We start from the raw sequence: 17,875 nt of genomic DNA on the forward strand, positions 1-17,875 counted from the left end.
GGGGGGGGGGGGGGGGGGGGGGGGGGGGGGGGGAGTGATGTCTGTGTTCTCCGGTTTCCAAACAGAGCCTGCGTTCCTTCTCTTCCGCCCACTGCCCCAGGGATTAGGAGCAGGAGAGTCCGGGCCGGGGAGAGTCTCCCCTTTCGGTGCCACTGCCGGGAGTCACCACCACCCACAGTTTCCCCCTTGGAACAACACACAGTCTGGAAGCATGCTCTGCTCAGTTCTGCAGCAAACCCAGTGAGCGGCCTTGGACAAGGCACTCAGTCGCTCTGCGCCCTACTTTCTCCATCTCCGAGCCAGGAAGGAATAATGGGCGCTCTGCAAACTGGGCTGGAAGCGTGAGATGGTGCTGGAACAGCACCCCCTCCATAACTGGCCCTGAGCCTTGCATGGGGACAATGTGGGGAGACCGGGTGGGAGCCCCATCGCGAAACAGGGGCTATCCCATCAGTGGGCTGCTTGCCCGAGAGGCTAATGCAGGGCAAATCATGAATTCCCCCTTTCTGAGAAAAGACAAAAAGCACTGCTTCTGAAGACTGTCGCGTTTCGAACCCGTGGAGTAGGCCGGCCATCTGCAGTGTAGACACAGACAAGATTTCCCTGGGAGCAAGGAGCAGGAAGAAGGGCATGGAAGGTTCTTTCTGGGCCCAGGAGTGCCAGGACCCGGTTTTGTTTTCACGGGACCGACCTGGCGACTGACTGGGTCCGATCTGAAGGAAGCCTGCTTGCTGTCCAGACAGAAGAAAGACTTGCTCACCACCAGAAGCGGCTTACACTCTGACTGCGCCGGGGCGGGGGGGAGCTCCCTCCTGCTGCTGGTTCCCCAGAGGAATGACGAGGGGGTGGTCAGGAGGGTCCAGAGAAGAGCTTCCTGTGGCCCCCAGCTCTCCAATCTGATTCTATAAGGACTACATAAAATTAGACTCTGGCTGGCCTTCAAAAAAAAATCAAGCCGGTGGGGAGACACGGAGCCTCCCACAAAGTTCACGTTCGTCCGCTCAGATGCTTGCTGTGTGCAAGAACAAAAGTCTGTCTTAACAGTGACTATCCCTAGTCGGAATGATGGGTCCCTTTTATCATTATTTTTGTTTGTTCAGAGTTTCTGACTTTCCTGCATTAGTTGTGCTTAAGTTTTTAGAAATGGCAAAAACCACAGAAGTGTTCTGTGTTCGTGAAAGCTGGTTTGCGGCCGGGGCGGGGCGCGGATCAAACCCTTGTGAGAGTATAGCAACTACCAAAAAAAGGGATGAAAATCACTTGTGAAGACGCTATTTCAACAGAAGAAGCTGGGAGGGTGTCAGCCAAGTGACGCCGGCTCAGAGAGGAGTTGGTTTAGAAAGTCACCCATGGAGCAGAACCCAGAGAAACCCGTGACACAGCTGGTCAAGAACCAATGGAGGGCTCTCACACACGGTTTGGGGGGGCGTTACAGGGCACGGCCCCTCCGGAAAGCTTTTTGGCAGCGGCCGAAATGTCAAACACACTCCTACTACATGATTCAGCAATTCCAGGAGAAGTAGGTAAAGTATATCTCCACACAAATGATCACAGTGGACTTATTATTCAGCCCTGTGAAAGAACCCAAACATTCCCCCACAGGGAAAATGGAAACAAACTGCGTACTCCCAGAATGGAATACTACCTTGGCAGCAGAAAAAAAAAAAGGACAAACATGTGACACACACAGAGCTGAATGTCACAGACAATCTCTGTGAACTACGCCAGACAAAGGAGTACTACGGTCGATTCTCCATATTCGCGGTATGATGTTCCACGAAGTCACCGCAAATACCGAATTAGCGAATAGTGAACATTGCTCCCAGAGGAAATATAGGGTCAGGTTCTCACCAACCTCTGGGCACAACGTTTTCATCAACTGATCGATACATAACCTTGTTTTATCTGTTGAAAGACACCTGATGTAATACATATTGTTGATTTCATTAACGTTGAACTCAGGGCCCACAGCACTAGGACTCGTGCCTGAAGGAAGCTTATCTAACACAGGTTAGATAAGCATATCCCCGGGGCTCCTGGGTGGCTCAGTCGTTAAGCGTCTGCCTTCAGTTCAGGTCATGATCCCAGGGTCCTGGGATCGAGCCCCGCATCGGGCTCCCTGCTCGGCGGGAAGCCTGCTTCTCCCTCTCCCACTCCCCCTGCTTGTGTTCCCTCTCTCGCTGTGTCTCTCTCCCTGTCAAATAAATAAATAAAATCTTAAAAAAAAAAAAAAAGATAAGCATATCCCCATAAGGCCATCGCAGCCTCCTTGAACTCAGGAATACCAGGCAGCACTTCAGCACCGCACTTGGGGAACGTTTCAAACATAAAATTCACCAACAAAGAGCACAAGAATGCAAAAAACATGGCACTAGAGAGACCGCCCAAAAGACGCTTGTTTACAGGATGAGGGCCAAAGCAAGCAGGCAGAGCATCGCCCAGCTCACCCTCATCTGGGATCGTGTGTGGGGCCACACCTCTACACATGTCCCCAAATGATCACCAGAGTGCCATGAGTGGATTTTGGGGGTCCAAATAAATTTTAGCAAGTAGGCAAATTCGAAAATACAGAATCTGTGAATAATGAGGATCGGCTATATGTGAATATCGTATGAATCCACGTATATTATGTTTTAGGACAGGTAAAACTAATAAATGAGGAAAAAATCAGAATACTGGTCGTCTGGGAGTGGACACTGACTGGAAGAGGCCCGAGGGAGCCTCCTGGGGTTGAAGCTCATCTAGATCTTTTTTTTTTTTTTTTAAAGATTTTATTGATTTATTTGAGAGAGAGAGAATGAGAGAGAGCACATGAGAGGGGGGAGGGTCAGAGGGAGAAGCAGACTCCCTGCCGAGCAGGGAGCCTGATGTGGGACTCGATCCAGGGACTCCAGGATCATGACCTGAGCCGAAGGCAGTCGCTCAACCAACTGAGCCACCCAGGCGCCTGAAGCTCATCTAGATCTTGACAGGAGCGCAGGTTACACGGGTGTGAGCATTCGTTAAACCCATCCAACGACACATTTCAGGGTATGTAAATGCAACTTTATAAAAACACAGCCACAAATTCCTTGACACACCCTCCATCCACAGGTAGAGGGGAGTCCACCACCCCTCCCCGTGAATGGGGGAGGGCTCATGACTGCTTCGACCAATGGAGAACTGCAGAAGTGACACCAAGCCACTTCCACGGCTGGGTCAGAAAAGGCCACGCAGCAGAAGGGCCCTGGGCCTGCCCCCAAATATTCCGGGGCAGAGATGGAAACCCCACCAACAAAGTGCACAGCTGGGCTGAGGCCCTGCTGGTTTACTCAGCATCAGTTCCCTTCTTCCTGCTGCCTGCTCCCCTTGCTTCCTTTGCTCTCTGGCTGTGAACTCGGGCAGGGCTGCCGCTCCCCACACCCACACACCCACCGCAGGCTGCGGTGGCTCTGAGGGGTGGCAGCCGGGGGCCACGGGCAGAAGAGGGATGACTGGCTCTAAAAGTGGCCTGACCTCTGAGGCCAGCCACCAAAGGGCCTCTGTCTAAGCCCCACCGCCAGAGAGGAAGGTGTCAGCCATGCCAGAACAGACCAAAGACATTCAGGCCGTTGGAGGCTGCCTGGACGGCCACCCAACTTGGCCACTCTCCCCACACCCAGGCAAGGCCTCCAGAGCCCAGCCAGAGGTGCAGGCTCTGGGCCCTTGTCGGCCGGGGCCCGGCGGAGCCTGATCCCAGAGGGCCCTCTCCCACTTCTCTTGCAGGAAACGCTGTCTTTCATTTCTCTAAGGACAGCGAGGGGACCGATGGTCCCCTGGATTCTCCGCCTGTCCTCACTAGACTCAATGTGTTATGAAGGTCCTGGAAAACTGGCTCAGCTACAACGACCACCTGCTCAGACCCCAGAGTACCTTCTTCCTCCATCAGAAAACAGCCACTTCAGGGGCTGTGAGAGCCGTCCTGCCCCCTCTTGCAGCGGGCATGCGGCCTCAGTGGGCTCATTTTGGGGGGTGGCAATTGGACCTATTAGAATCTTTTTGTTTGGGGCGCCTGGGTGGCTCAGTCCGTTAAGCGGCTGCCTTCGGCTCCGGTCATGATCCCAGGGTCCTGGGATCGAGCCCCGCATTGGGCTCCCTGCTCCGCGGGAAGCCTGCTTCTCCCTCTCCCACTCCCCCACTTGTGTTCCTGCTCTCGCTATCTCTCTCTCTGTCAAATAAATATATAAAATCTTTAAAAAAAAAAAGAATCTTTTTATTTAAGCATTTGTGGATTTCAACAAACCCACTGGACGTGGCTTTCAGATGGGACAAGGTAAAGACGCTTTGATATTTGGGGGCAAACAATAATTTTAAGTGCCTAATACAGCAAGCAATTACCACAGGCCATACTCTAAATGCTTCAGGAAGCACAGCCCCGACCGACAGAAAAACAGCGCAGGCTGCCTGCAAGTTTACACTTTCAAGTAGCCACCCTTAAAAAGTAAAAATGGGTGAAACTGGGGCACCTGGGTGGCTCAGTCGGTTAAGCGTTTGCCTTTGGCTCAGGTTGTGATCCCAGGGTCCTGGGATCTGGTCCCACACTGGGCTCCCTGCTCAGTGGGGAGCCTGCTTCTCCCTCTGGCCACCACTCTGCCTACTTGTGCTCTCTCTCGCTCTCTCTCTCTGTGTCAAATAAATAAATAAAATCTTTTTTAAAAAATGAGTGAAACTAATTTTAAAGACCTATTTTACTTAGCCCAATACATTCAAAGTATTCTTGGTTAAACACAGAATCAATGTAAAAAATATTAATGGGCTCTTTTACATTTCTTTTCCCACACCAAGTCTTCAAATCCCCAGACTGTATTTCACACTTGGAGCACATCTCATTTGGACCAGCCACATGTTCAAGTGCTTGGCCGCTGCCTAGGGCTAGTGGCCCCCAAACTCACCAGTACAGATCTCTGCTAACAAGTTAGTCTTCACAGAGGCCATGTCCACATTTTCCTGGTGGGGAAACTGAGGCACAAGGCTGTCGAGGCATCTGCCCAGGGGAGATCCAGAGCCCACGCGCAGTTCCTCAAATTCTGACTTTGGTATAACAATGAACGTCTTCTTGGCTAAGAACCCGCATGTCTGCCAGCACGTTACCTGCTCCCGTCCAAACTTCCCCAGGACTTTGGTCCCTGGAACCCTGCAAGGTTTCCACCCAGACAAACCCCGGCATCCCAACCTCTTCCAGCCCCTCCAGCCTCCGGAAGGCTACCCGAAGCACCTTCCACCAGGTGGGAGAGCTCATACAAGTCCCTCCTGGTCAGGGTGAGGTTATGACAGCTAGCCGGGTGCTCCTGCCTGCCTAGCATTCTCTAGCATGTGCGTGAGGGGTGTGGACTGGCCCCGGAGCGTGTGTCCATCCCAGCGGTAACATCCCCACTCAACGCCCCGGCACTTGGGAGGGAGTCGGGGAACGTCCCCATTCCTCCTTTGGCCAGGGGGTTCACTCACTCGTTCGACAAGTGCTGTGTGCCGGGCCCTGCCCTGGGCCCTGGGATACAGTGGTGAACAGAACAAACACTCCACTCTCATGGAGCCCACATTCCAGCAGAGGAAGGAAGCTCTGCAAATCCTAATTCCATCTCCTGTATACAGTAGGTCCATAATGACTGCCGAGGGAGCATGTTCTCTGGGCTTAGAACTGGATGTGGTGATGGACAGAGGTGGGTGAACGGTCTGGGGTAGGGCTGGGGTGAGGGGCAGGTGACCCACTCAGGGGTCCCACCCACAACCCCAGCTTCAGGACTCCAGAGCTCCACGTGGCCAAGCAAGACAGGAACCATCCAGAGACTCGCCCGGGTCACGTGCTGTCTCTTCTCGGCAAAACGGGGCCAAGCCTCAAGTCTGCCCCAAGGAAAAGGACGTCTCCACGTTTAGAGACGCTGGAGGTTCAGCTATCTGGCCCACCTGCCACTCGTCCCGTCACCCAAGTCCTGGCCCAAGCAGCTCAGCGTTCCGCTCCGCTAGGCTGTCCGGGCATCACAGCCACCACCGGGCACGAGGGGACAGAAAAATGACGTCTGTGGCATCTGCAGCTTCTCAGTCCACCATCGCTGAGCAAACGGGGGCACTGTAACTGGGACATTTTACCTTTATTCTTCTGCAGGCCAGGCCTGTGTTTTGTATTTGGAAACTTACCACTAAACTCAATATTTGGTTTTATTTCCTCGTTTTCCTTATTTAAGTGCTGCTTTTTATACAGCTTAAGGGTTTCTTTTTCCCCAAAAAATGCAGTTTTGGCTTCGTGAGTGAGACCGAGGATGCCAAGCATTATTAGCAGGAGTGTCACCCTGGTTGGGTGATCTCTGGAGGGACTGATCTCATGGAGGGACGCGGCGGGCCAACTCAAAGAAGTGCCTGCCATCACCAACCACTCGCCTGCTGCTGGGGGTGTGTCCATTTGACACACACGTTTTGCACACACGTCCCATCCCAGGCTTCTCCGCCAACAGCCCTGACCCATCCCTGGCTCCGGAGGCTCGCGGCCCAGAAGGGAACAGGATTATAACGAGCTCGGGACGTCCAGTCTCTACAAGGTGAGGAGTCCAAGGGCAAAAAAGCGAAGCAAGATGCCCAAGCCGGCACATGCCCACCTCCTGCTCTCCTGCCCCCAGCATGTTTACGGTGAAGGGACCTCTGTCAGCAAACGCCCCGGGGGGGCCCAGCACAGCCAGCCGTCAGCTGGGCTGCCCCCAAGTCCATCTTTCTAAATTCAGTACCTCCCTGCCCCACCGGGAAGCAATGCAAGCCACCGTGGGGGAAAGAGGAACAGGACAGGGACCTTTCAGCAGATGCAAAAGCCAGGGCGAGCCCTGACCGTCATGTGAGCAGATGTGGCCTCAAGTCGGTTCCGCCCTCCCAGAAGGGAGGCTCGGGAGGACAGGGAGGCTGCTGTTACGGTCAGAGAGGCTTCGGGCGGCAAAAGGCAAGCGGGCTGCTACCTCAGCACGCCGAAATGACCGCCACATGATGTCCGGCCCAGAGCCTGCTGGGACGTGTGCTCACCCCCAGACTCAGGGCCTGCCCTGTAAGACAGATGCCCTGTCCACTCATCCTCAAATTACCTCAGTCTCTACCCCTCCCAGGGTCAGCTGAAGGGCTGGTACACACTGAACTCAAGGCCCCTTCTCTCCAACGACAGACGGCCTCAGAGCAGGCTTCCAGAATGTTCTACATACTGCAAATGCATGTGTGGATGGAGGTCCCTGAGAGGCTCCCAACAGACTTCCAGTAACCGGGAGTAACCAGTCCTTGCTCTCCTGGGACACGCAGAGTTGAGTCACAGGCCAAGAAAGATGAGGAAGGAACTTGGCCAAGTCTAAACTCATGGCTCTCAACACTTAAAAATAGCCTGGCCGTGGACCCTAAAGTATTCCCTTTGAAACACTCAAGCAGAAAGTCTCCAGCCTTCCAACGTGACCCTGGCATTCCGTGTCCAGCTGGTTTCCCTGGGAGGGGACAAATGAAAAACAAAACCTGGAGCAGATATAAATATTTGCTGGCAAGTCCTACCCTGCCATTGATGCGCCCTGGGAATTCGGGAGGCCTGTTTTGTTGTTGGGTAAGGTTTCTGTTCACTTTGCCAGCTGGACTCTGAGCGTCATTTCATCCCATGTTCGGTTCTAAGCATCCCCGCCCAGTCCCGGGGTTGACACTGACCCTCAGGCCGAGGCATCCCGGCACACCCCTACCCTTGCCCACAACACTTGGGGGTGTCACAGGCTCCCTGAGAGCATGGCCTGCTGGTCCTAACCCACAGCCATCAGAGGAACACAAGAAGTCAGGGGGTTCAAGGGTCGTGGGCAGGTAAGGTCCCTGCGTGGCCTCTGGGTGTCTTTCTGAGCCTCGTGGTCTCACCTCGGGCCTGCAGGGAGGGGCTGGTGGCGGGCTCCTCCAGCCAGCTCAGGCGCCCCTCCATGCCCTGCCTCCCTCGCTGCTCCACCACAGAAGGGGACGACCTCAGCCCTGACTGACTCAGGGCCGCGTTCCCCCTGAAAGTTCCCTTTGTCAGAGAGCCACTGTGCTCCCAGGAGCTGACAGGCAGCGCAGCAGAGTAGTCAAGACCTCAGACTCAGCCAGGCTCCTCGATACATGTATTCAGCAGGTTACTTAACCTCTGTGTACCTCAGTTGGCCCGCCTATAAAATGGGGCTAGTGAAACAGGCTTATTGGAAGGACTGAACAAGCCAATGCCTGTGCACTCAGCAACTCATTTTAGCACATCTATCTCAGAGCCATAACCCCAGCTACAAATCCCTTCCCCTCCTCCCTTCACACCCCAACTGAAGCCCCTCCATTCCTCCAACAGACAGCCTCTGAGCACCTGCTACATGGGCCCCTGACGGACCCTGCCCAGCATCTGCTGACCCAGCACCACCAACGCCATCACACGAGTCCAACGAGGAAGCCTGGTGCCAGGGAAATCAAGGTGAATCAAGGTCAGCAAGCCCCGCAGCCAGTGCTACTCGCTGTCCCCCGAATTGAGGACCCCACGTTTCATTAGAATGAGAGCCCCCAAAAGGCCTCCAGGGTGGGTGACCGACATAATACCAGGGGCTCCTTGTGTTTGATGCTTTCCTAGACATCTCTCCTTTCCTCATCCCACTTTCCTCAGACACACTCTGCAGAGCCCAGTGAGTGACCTCCGGCTGAGTAAACGCTTCTACATCTGGCCAGAGAGCCAAGAACAGCCGTGCATGACGCATCCTGAGTCACGGCAGGCTCCGCACTGGAAGCTTTCTGCAGAAAATCTTCACCCTGATTATCCTAAGGGTGGCAGGCACCTCAGTGATTCATGGCTCTTGTTTCAGCTGTATGTATTTTCCAGATACTCTAAAGTAAAAATGATTACCACTTGCAATAGACAACGTAACCATAACTAAAATACAAAATTGCTCCTTGCTTCCGTAGAGGTCTGGGAGGGGGAGGGAAGGCTAGGCCATCCAGACCCCGCCTTTCTGGGCTCTCACCGCTGCTGACAGTGAGGCTGCCCCGTCCCTGGGTTACTCAGTCAGCTAAAAGCCAAGCATCTGATGGGACCCAGAGTCACAGACACAGCGCTCTGGGCCAGGACGAGCCCTCAGAGGTCAGCGTGGCTCCGCACCGAGGAAGAGCGGCTTGGCCACTGTCACGCCTCGGCCTACTGGTAGGATCAGGCTCAGAGCGCCTGGCTTCCTCACCCCCCAAATCGGGTCTTTCTTCCACAGTTCCTCATCCTGTGTGGGAGTCATAAATCAAAAGATATAAAGAAGGGGCGTCTGGGTGACTCAGTCGGTTAAGCGTCTAACTCTTGGTTTCAGCTCAGGTCATGATCTCAGGGTCGTGGGATCGAGCCCCACATAGGGCTCCGCACTCAGCCCAGAGTCTGCTTGAGATTCTCTCTCCCTCTCCCTTTGTCCCTCCCGCTCATGCTCTCTCTCTCTCTCAAAGAAATAAATAATCTTTAAAAAAAAGAAATGTAAAGAAATATAACTTTGTTTTTAAACCTCTGGCAAGAACTGCCATGTCAGAAGGTCAGCTTCATGCTGTGGATTATTAATGGAAAAAAAAAGACATTCTTTCCTGGTCACAGAGGAATATAGCAGAAACATACCGTCTCAAGGAGGGAGGACAGCAGAGAGACAGTGTGTGACGGGACCTGGCCGACGCCGTGGGAACCTGACGTTGGGGCTCCAGCTGGAGACCCCCCTTCCTGGAGTGGGGTCGCCGGGGCAGGCACCTCTGTGCCAGACACAAGGACGCCGGCTGGGGAAGGGCAAGGACAAGGGCCCTGGGGGGTGGGGGGAAACTCCAGGAGCTCAGGGCCCAGCAGTGAGGCTGGTGTGATGGAGCCCCTGAGCTCAGTGTGTCTGGGGTGGGGGGGCGGGGGGCCGAGCATGGCCTACCGGCCATGGTGAGGGAAGTGCAGGGTCACCGCCAGTCACGTTCTGTGCCTCCATCCGGTTACACAGGTGCGTTCACCTTGCGAGCGCCTATGACATGCGTATACTATACATCAATAGAAAGCTAAACACCATACGCCTTCCTGATTTTGAGAAGGAGATTACCTGGTCTACCAAAAACAACGCACACAGGCTACCCGATTTCTAAAGGACTGGGTGTCTGTCCCGGGCCGCGCACTGCGGGGCGGGACGTGCAGAACCAGAATCTGGGGTGGCATTTACAGCAGTTACCCGGAGGATCAGAAATGTACTTCCGGGGCACCTGGGTGGCTCAGTCGTTAAGCGTCTGCCTTCGGCTCAGGTCATGATCCCAGGGTCCTGGGATCGAGCCCCACATCGGGCTCCCTGCTCGGCGGGAAGCCTGCTTCTCCCTCTCCCACTCCCCCTGCTTGTGTTCCTGCTTTCGCTGTGTCTCTGTCAAGTAAATAAATAAATAATCTTTACAAAAAAAAGAAAAAGAACTCTACTTCCACAGCAACGAAAGCAGGGCTTGTTAGGTCCACACTGTGGCTCAGGGTCTCCGAAAGGAATCTGGGTATAAGTTCCCCGGGGAACCACGCTTGGTCCTGCCAGCTACTCAGAGCCAGATGGCTCATGAGCTTCTGGCACCTTCTCTTCTACTTCAGCCCCTCGTTTGGCTTTACTGAAATGCCTGGTATTTGGGGGTGTCATGGGGGCCTCTAGGGTTCATGCAGGCCTCTGTCCTGGAATCCTGGGGGGGGGCTACCCTATTATAGGATTGCCCCACGTTATTTTCTCTTGCCAGGAAAAGTGCTCTGGAACCACCCTCAATTATTCATTCGGGGCTAGATGTAAGCCCCACATTTCAAGCATCCACTGCTCATCAAGTCCGATAGGGAGTGCTTCAAAGGGCATTAAGACAATCCATGTGGTACTCGAGGTTTGCGAGACTGTCCACTAGGAAGGAGCAGATAGGACATTTATTTACACGGTCCTTGTCTGAACGGCTGTGTACTAGTCAAATGAAATCAGGTGTGACGGGCTTCCCGGCCCCCTGCGGGGGTTGGACTCACACCTGTTTACAGGCTCCCAGGCAAAGGCGGGTCTGCCGCTGCATCCGGAAGGTCCACGGGGAAACAGGAAAACCAAGGACAGAAACAGCCTCTCCTCTCTCTGTGCAGGATAGGGAGGAGCCCGCCCATTCACTCGCTGGGTGAGGGAGACCCCGCAACCAACCTCTTCAATCCCCCCCACCCCCCCACCCACATGCCTGACCAAGTCCGGCAGAGCCTCCTCCACTCCAGGGCAGAGTGTGGTGCTCTCCTTGGTGGCGTTCACAGTGACAGATCCCCAGACCCCCAGCCCGGAGGGAAGGCACAGGTCCTCCAGGCTCAGAGCCCACCGATGTCCCCCGCAGCAGCTGTGTGCAGAGGGAATCTGGAGGGACAAACAGCAACAGGCCAGCAGCTCCCCCCACGGGAGTGGTCAGAGCCCAAGTGGTGTGAAGTGCCACCGCTTACACCTGTGTGATCCTGAGCAAGTCATGGGCCTCAGTTTCTCCCCCGGGAACAGAGACTACTGGTGTCTGACTGTGAAGGGTAACGCAGGGCACATCCCCAAAGCCTACCGTGCCAAGGGCCCTAGACAGACGCTCGCTAGGATCAGAGTCACGGAGCCCAAGGGTCACTGTACGAGGGGTCTCATGTGCCTGAGGACGGGGGCTGTGGTGGCCACTTCGAGGCGGTGGCCTCACCCGTCAGCCCCTCGGGCTCTGCCCCTGCTGCCCAGGGCCACCTTCCCCAAGGTCAGGCCCTTCCCAGGGCGGCCCACACCTGATGACCGATCGAGGGGGGAGCATGAAGGCCCAGACAGCTCCCCTCAAGTGGGGACGTCTGAAGGGCTTCTCCAGCTCCGCGCTCCCTGTGGCTGGGCCCAGGCCCGTCAGGCCCTCACTGCAGCGGGAGACTTCCTCTGCCCGCTCCCGCGTCCCTCCCCTCCTCCCAAGGGCTCCCCCTCGGAAGCCCCTGCGCGCCCCACTGTCTGAGTCAGCTTCCCGGGAAACCCAGGCCGTGACAGGTGGCTTCTCTGTATCCTTTTTCCTTGGGAAGGGAGGAGGGAACCCGTGGGAAGAAGACAGTGGATGTCGTGGTGGAAAAGGCCAGGAAAGAGTCAACAAAAGGCACGGTGACCTCTTCCCTTCCTCTGCAGTGTAAACAGTGGTGTTAAAGCAGGAGCCGCATGGGGGGGGGGCAAAGCAACAGCACTGACCAAGCAGCATCCAGAATCTGTCCTGGTCTCTGTCCTCACGGGCAGAAAGACACCAAGAGACCACAGAGGAAGAACGGAGAAAAAAGAGGGGGAGAAGCAGCCCCTGGGACCACATGGTACTGACCTCACAAAGACGGCCAAGGAAAGTGCCAGAAGCATCCTTGGAGATGAGCAGATCGGTTACTGGAAAGTGAGGTGTCTTCAGACCTGTGTGTCCTCAAAGGCAAGAGCCCGAGGTCTTCCCACAGTGTAAACACCCACAGGGACGCCTCTGTTGGCCCCAGGAAGGGGCCTAAGTAACCAACCCAAACATCTTTGCTTGGCTTCTGGCTAGACCTGCATCAGCTCTGACAGTAACAGCGTCCCTACCCTGCCTCTCGCTGCCAAGACCCTGTAGCGAGAGCCCTTCTTCTACTTGGAAGTAAAACTTCCTCCTAATTCAAGAAATGCAAGGTGTTGGGCAGACATGGTCTTTCAAAGGACACCAGATCTAGGGAAGAGAAGGCCTCCGTGTGGGGAGCCCCTCAGCGGGGCCGGACGCTTCGCACCACAGATCGGGGGGTGGTGGGGAGCCCTAGAAGACAGGAGGGTTTGTCCAAGGTCCCCCAGCAGGGCGAGGCCAAGGACTGACCGCCAGAGGCTCCGATGAGAGACTTCCTCCTCGGCCACACGGCTGGCCACGGGAGGTGCGGCCAGCCACGGGAGAGCCGACAGAAGCCCGGCTGTCAAAGCTGCTGCGGGGCAGGCCCTGTCCTGTGTGCTGGGCCGCGCGGGCCCCGGCACAGCTCTGCAGAGAGCAACTAGAGAGGGCAGCCAGCCCCAGCCCCACAGTCCCACCGCTGGGGGTTCCTCCCACAGCTGGGCTTGCACCCTGCGGATGGGCCCTTCTCAAGGTCCACCGGGACAGCTACGTCGTGACCCCGGGCACATCCACACAGCGGTCACACTGAGCCAGCTCAACACACACTGACGTCCAGACACCCCGTTCGTGGCAAAGGCAAAGAGCAGGTGCACGGCATGGAGCACAGGGACTCACACACACACACATACACACACACACAGCACGAATATCCATTACACCCGGGGCACTTGACTAGGAGCCCAGGTGGGAAGGACACTCACTATTCACTGTGCGGTTTTTGGTTTGGGTTTTTTTTGTGGTCTTTTGAGTTTTCTACCCACGAATACCAGGCTTCGGCAAAAAATAAAATAGGAGTCCACTTACATGAACTATCCAGAATAGTCAGTCCACAGCAACAGAGCACATCTGGGTGGTTTCCAGAGGCTGGGAGGGAGGGAGAATGGGGAGCGACTGTTTTTTAGGGGTACGGGGTTTCCTCTCAGGGTAATCAAAATGTTTTGAAACTATTAGATTTGGTGTTTGTAAAACACTGAATGTACTAAATGCCGCTGAACTGTTTACTTTAAAATGGCTACTTTTGTGGTGTGTGATGTTCACCTCAATTAAAAATGAAAAACAGTCAAAAAATAAATAAATACAGACATAAGACAGTTTTCGGCATCTGTGCTCGGGAGGCAGCATGGCGATGCTGGTTAGAGGCTTGGGCAGAGCGTTTGAACCGTGGGGCTCGACTCGCAGCTACGCCCAGCACCACCACCTGGGAGGCCTCGGTTAAGTGATCGGACTTCCCTGGGGCTTTATCGTCCTAGTCCATGAAACAGGCCTAATGACAGAACCAGCTTCCCAGGGTGGTTGCAACTAGTAAATTAAATGGTAGAAGGTAATTGCCCAGCATGGGACCTGGTGCAGACTGGCCCCAGGGCCTTTGCCCCTGCTGTCTGCCCACCCAGAACGCCCTCCCCTGGGGCAGATGCTGCCTCCTTCAGGCCTTTCCTCAAATGCCACCTTCCTGATGGGGTGTTCCCTGGTCCCCTGACTTAAAACCGGAAACCTCCCTGCCAACACCGGCTCGGAGGCTCCATCCCCTCCTCAACCTGCATCTCTCCCCAGGACTTGATTATGTATTTGGTCCGCCTCCTGTCTCCTTCCACTGCGCTGTCTGTCCTGTTCATTGTGTACGCTGAGGCCTTGAGCAGGGCACCGCCCAAGGCAGGTGCTCAATAAACACATGCTGAATGACTAGGATTAGCGAACACCTCTGCCCGGATGCGGTGTGTAAGCCTGCCTGCCTGACAAAATAAGACTGTTTTGTCGTTTAATGAGCTCAGAATTAAAAATTAGGCACCAGGGGCACCTGGGTGGCTCAGTCGTTAAGCGTCTGCCTTCGGCTCAGGTCATGATCCCAGGGTCCTGGGATCAAGCCCCGCATCGGGCTCCCTGCTCGGCGGGAAGCCTGCTTCTCCCTCTCCCACTCCCCCTGCTTGTATTCCCTCTCTCGCTGTCTTTCTCTCTGTCAAATAAATAAAATAAAATCTTAAAAATAAAATAAAATAAAATAAAATAAAAATCAGGCACCAGTTTACAGTATTTCCAGCTAAGTGTTATCCCCCCGGGGCGGGGGGGGGGCAGGGAATCTGCAAAGGGAAAGAGACAGCAGTAAGATGGTGCTGTGTGCCCTGGAACATAAGCCAACAGTCACCCCAACCTGTCAGTGCCCTTTGTGCTGTGAGGGCTGGTCCCATGAGGCTTCAGGAGGCTACAGACCACCGCGCTGCCGTGGGCACCCAGGACCCCGTCCCTCCAAGCACCTGGGCCAAAGCCAGTCATTCACGGAGAGCTGACAGCAGTAAGGCCTTCCCCGGCCCTGCCCTCCTCCAGGGGCCCAGCAGGCACCCTCCTGGGACTCAGCTTCCCAAGGCTCTCAGGCCTCAGAGGGGGAGATTGTGACCCCAATCCTCCAGAGTTCAAAAATGGGGGGGGGAAGACAAAAACCCTCAGACTCTTCTAAAAATAGGCTTTCTGGTTAGTTCTCCTTTGAGACCACGACACCATGACTCCACAGAACAACAGATCTGCTTTCTCGCGGCCTGTGCAGAGCGAAAGAAAAAGCTGATGCCAGCAGTCGCCAAGAGTTCAAGGTCTGAGAAAGAGACTAAAACAAGACCCCAAAACTGTGAGTAACACCAGCAGGAAGCCTCTTCCATCCCATCGGGTGCTGGGGCTGCGGGTATCACCTGGCTTTGGGCTGGAACCGAGGTGGGGGTTGAGTTCAGTTCGGAGACACCTAGTCCACAGGTCTCAAATTGCCCCGAGAGTCAACACATCGCTTGCTTTCTAGCCAGTTCCCAGGTGAAGGGATGCTGCTGGTCCAGAGACTACGCTTTGAGAACCACTATTGCTCGAGAGCAAAGCCTTCCACATTAGTCTTGCAACTGCACACAGGACCTGCACACACACACACACACACACACACGGGGCCAGAGAGAGTGCCCCTGCCCAGCCGCTGGTCCTCAGATAGCCAGACCTGCCTGGCCCAGCCGCCAGTGGATGGAACCCACAGGGGTACTTGGACCCCAGAAGCTGTTCCCATTCAAGTCCTGCACGAGCCAATCACTACGAGAGGCTCTGGGGCACACCCGAAACCCCTGAAACCCAGAGTCACAGCATTTCCCTTTTTTGAGAGCAGTCATGAGCCATCCTGCCCCGCTTCCCCCATGCACGTGGGTAATCCCCAGCTGCAAGATCCGCTTTCTGCTCAGGGATGCTTTCAAGTTTCTGAATCTGAAGATGCAGCCAAAAGAGGAAACCACACATTAAAAAAAAAAGGGGGGGGTGGCACTCAAGGGGAGCTACAGCATCCCTGATGGGGAGTACCTCCCCCAAATGCAGGGACCTTGTCACCCACGGTGGGCAATGCCACCAATCTCTCACTCACCAAAGTAATCGGCCTTCGGGTGCGCATCCATTTCACGCTCCAGACGTTGGGTGAGGGCTTCTAATTTCAATTCGGCGGCTGAGGGCCCAAGCTCAGGGCCTGGGAGGAGGGTCTGGCAGGGCAGCCTCACCCTGGGGGGGCTGGGGCTCTCCGGGAGCCCAGGCCCCAGGCTGCCATCTGACGACCAGCCTGGGGGACCTTTACAAGATAACTCAGGCGGAGTGGACATCACTGGATGGACAAGGCTGGTGGGGCTGAGCTTGGGACCAATGCCAGGGTCTGTGCAGACTGGCTTAGGACCCAGCCCAGGGGCCGCAGCCAGCTGCAAACTGTCCATGCTGGCTGGTGAGGAGGATGAGGCAGAACTAGAAAGGTAAGATTTGGGTCTGTCTTGGAACCAGGGTTGAGGGTCCACCATGGGTTTGGGCATCGTGCCTGAAGCCTCACTCCCCACCCCCGAGTTTGTTCTTGGAAGAGCTCCTTGGCTGGGGCAGCTCTGGGCCAAGGGTGCTAAGAAAGAGGGGGGCCTGGGCTGAGGCGGCCCCAGGAGGGCCCCGTTTTCCGGGCCTGGGGAAGAGAGGCCAGGGCTCACCCGCTGGGAGGAGGCGGTAGTCCAAAGCCCAGCTGGCTTCTCATCACCACGGTCACCACCACCACCATCCTGGCCGGTCTCAAATGACTTGCTGGAGCTCGGGGAGAGCTGAGGCTGGTACAGGGGATGGTCCCTGGAGGGTTTGGGCAGTGGTGTGTCAGTCCCTGGGGTGCCAGGCCACCCACTCCCTGCGCCCGGCCTGACACTGGGGGACACTCCTGGTTCATCAGCCCACTTTGGGCTTGCCAAGGAGAGGTTGTCGTAATAGTCTCCGTGCGTGAGGCAGGAAGGATCCTCGCAGGGGCCCACCTGGCGGAAGGCAGACATCTCCCAGCTTGCCAGGCTCTCCTTGGAGCCACAGTCCTGGCTGCCGTGGCTCGCGCTGCGGGCAAAGGGCCTGGCCCTCTGCTCCTGGGGTGGGTACAAGGGTTGCCCGGGGGCCATGCAGGTGGCTGTCCCAGGACCCACTGTCGAGGCAGCTAGAGGGGGCTTGGCTGCACCATCCACAGTCAGCTTGCTGCTCACACCGGCTTCCTGGCGGGCCTCTGGGCCCGGGGGGCCGCCACCGTTGACCGGGCCTCGGCTCCCCCTGGGCAGGGTCTCGTCCTGCAAGAGCTGTTGTTGCTGCTGGAGGTGGATTTTGGCCATTTTGGTGGCAAACACCCGGCGTGTTTCCTCAAACTCGGGGTTGTTGCCTGCCCCCTTGTCCACTCGGAAGAGTCCATCCTTGGAGGCCTCGTACATGTTCAGGTCCTCAATGAATTTACTGGCCTCCAGGCCCAGGTCGCCGTACTTATCCATGTCGCAGACGGGTGTCAGAGCCTAGCGAGGTGTCGGGGGAGTGTGTGTGGGTGGGGGGAGCGTCGGCCGCTGAAGGGCAGCGGTCAAGTCCAGCCGGGGACAGGTAAAGCCTTCCACCGGCCCGGCGTGACAGTCATGACCCAGGTCCGGCAGAAGTTGAGGCCTCGAGGCCAGCTGGACCAAGCTCGCTTCCAACTCCCTTTCCCCTCAGAGGTGTCCACGTGGGGCCAGCTGGTGGTGCTTCACCGTCCCAGCCTGCTGTGCGTTCTTTTCTCTTTTTCAAATCCTAAAAGGAAGAAGAAATAGAAAAAAACCCAATCTCCTCCGTGAGCAATCAAACTCGGCAACCGACGCCGAGAGCAGCCGCGGGACGGGGCCGGGGGGCAGCCGGCTCGGCCGAGAAGGTGGAGGCCGCCGGACCGGCCGCAGCGGAGGCGCGGGCGGCCGCAGGCGCAGGCACGTCCCGGGCGCTGGGGGCTCGCGGCTCCGGGGCCGGCGCGGAG

At 56.1% G+C, this 17,875-nt stretch overlaps 1 protein-coding gene across 1 annotated transcript in view; it reads right to left on the reverse strand.

Annotated features, from left to right (window-relative positions):
- Positions 1-17,402, reverse strand: part of LIMD1 (LIM domain containing 1) — a 66,366-nt gene extending 48,964 nt beyond the window's left edge. The window contains exon 1 of the mRNA XM_021683064.1: positions 15,980-17,402. Coding sequence (XP_021538739.1) covers positions 15,980-17,372 — 1,393 coding nt within the window. The 5' untranslated portion in view covers positions 17,373-17,402. The remainder of the gene's footprint in view (positions 1-15,979) is intronic.
- Positions 17,403-17,875: the final 473 nt, after the last annotated feature.

This window comes from Neomonachus schauinslandi, chromosome 1, assembly GCF_002201575.2.
Source record: "Neomonachus schauinslandi chromosome 1, ASM220157v2, whole genome shotgun sequence".
In the NCBI taxonomy this organism is placed as follows: Eukaryota; Metazoa; Chordata; class Mammalia; order Carnivora; family Phocidae; genus Neomonachus; species Neomonachus schauinslandi.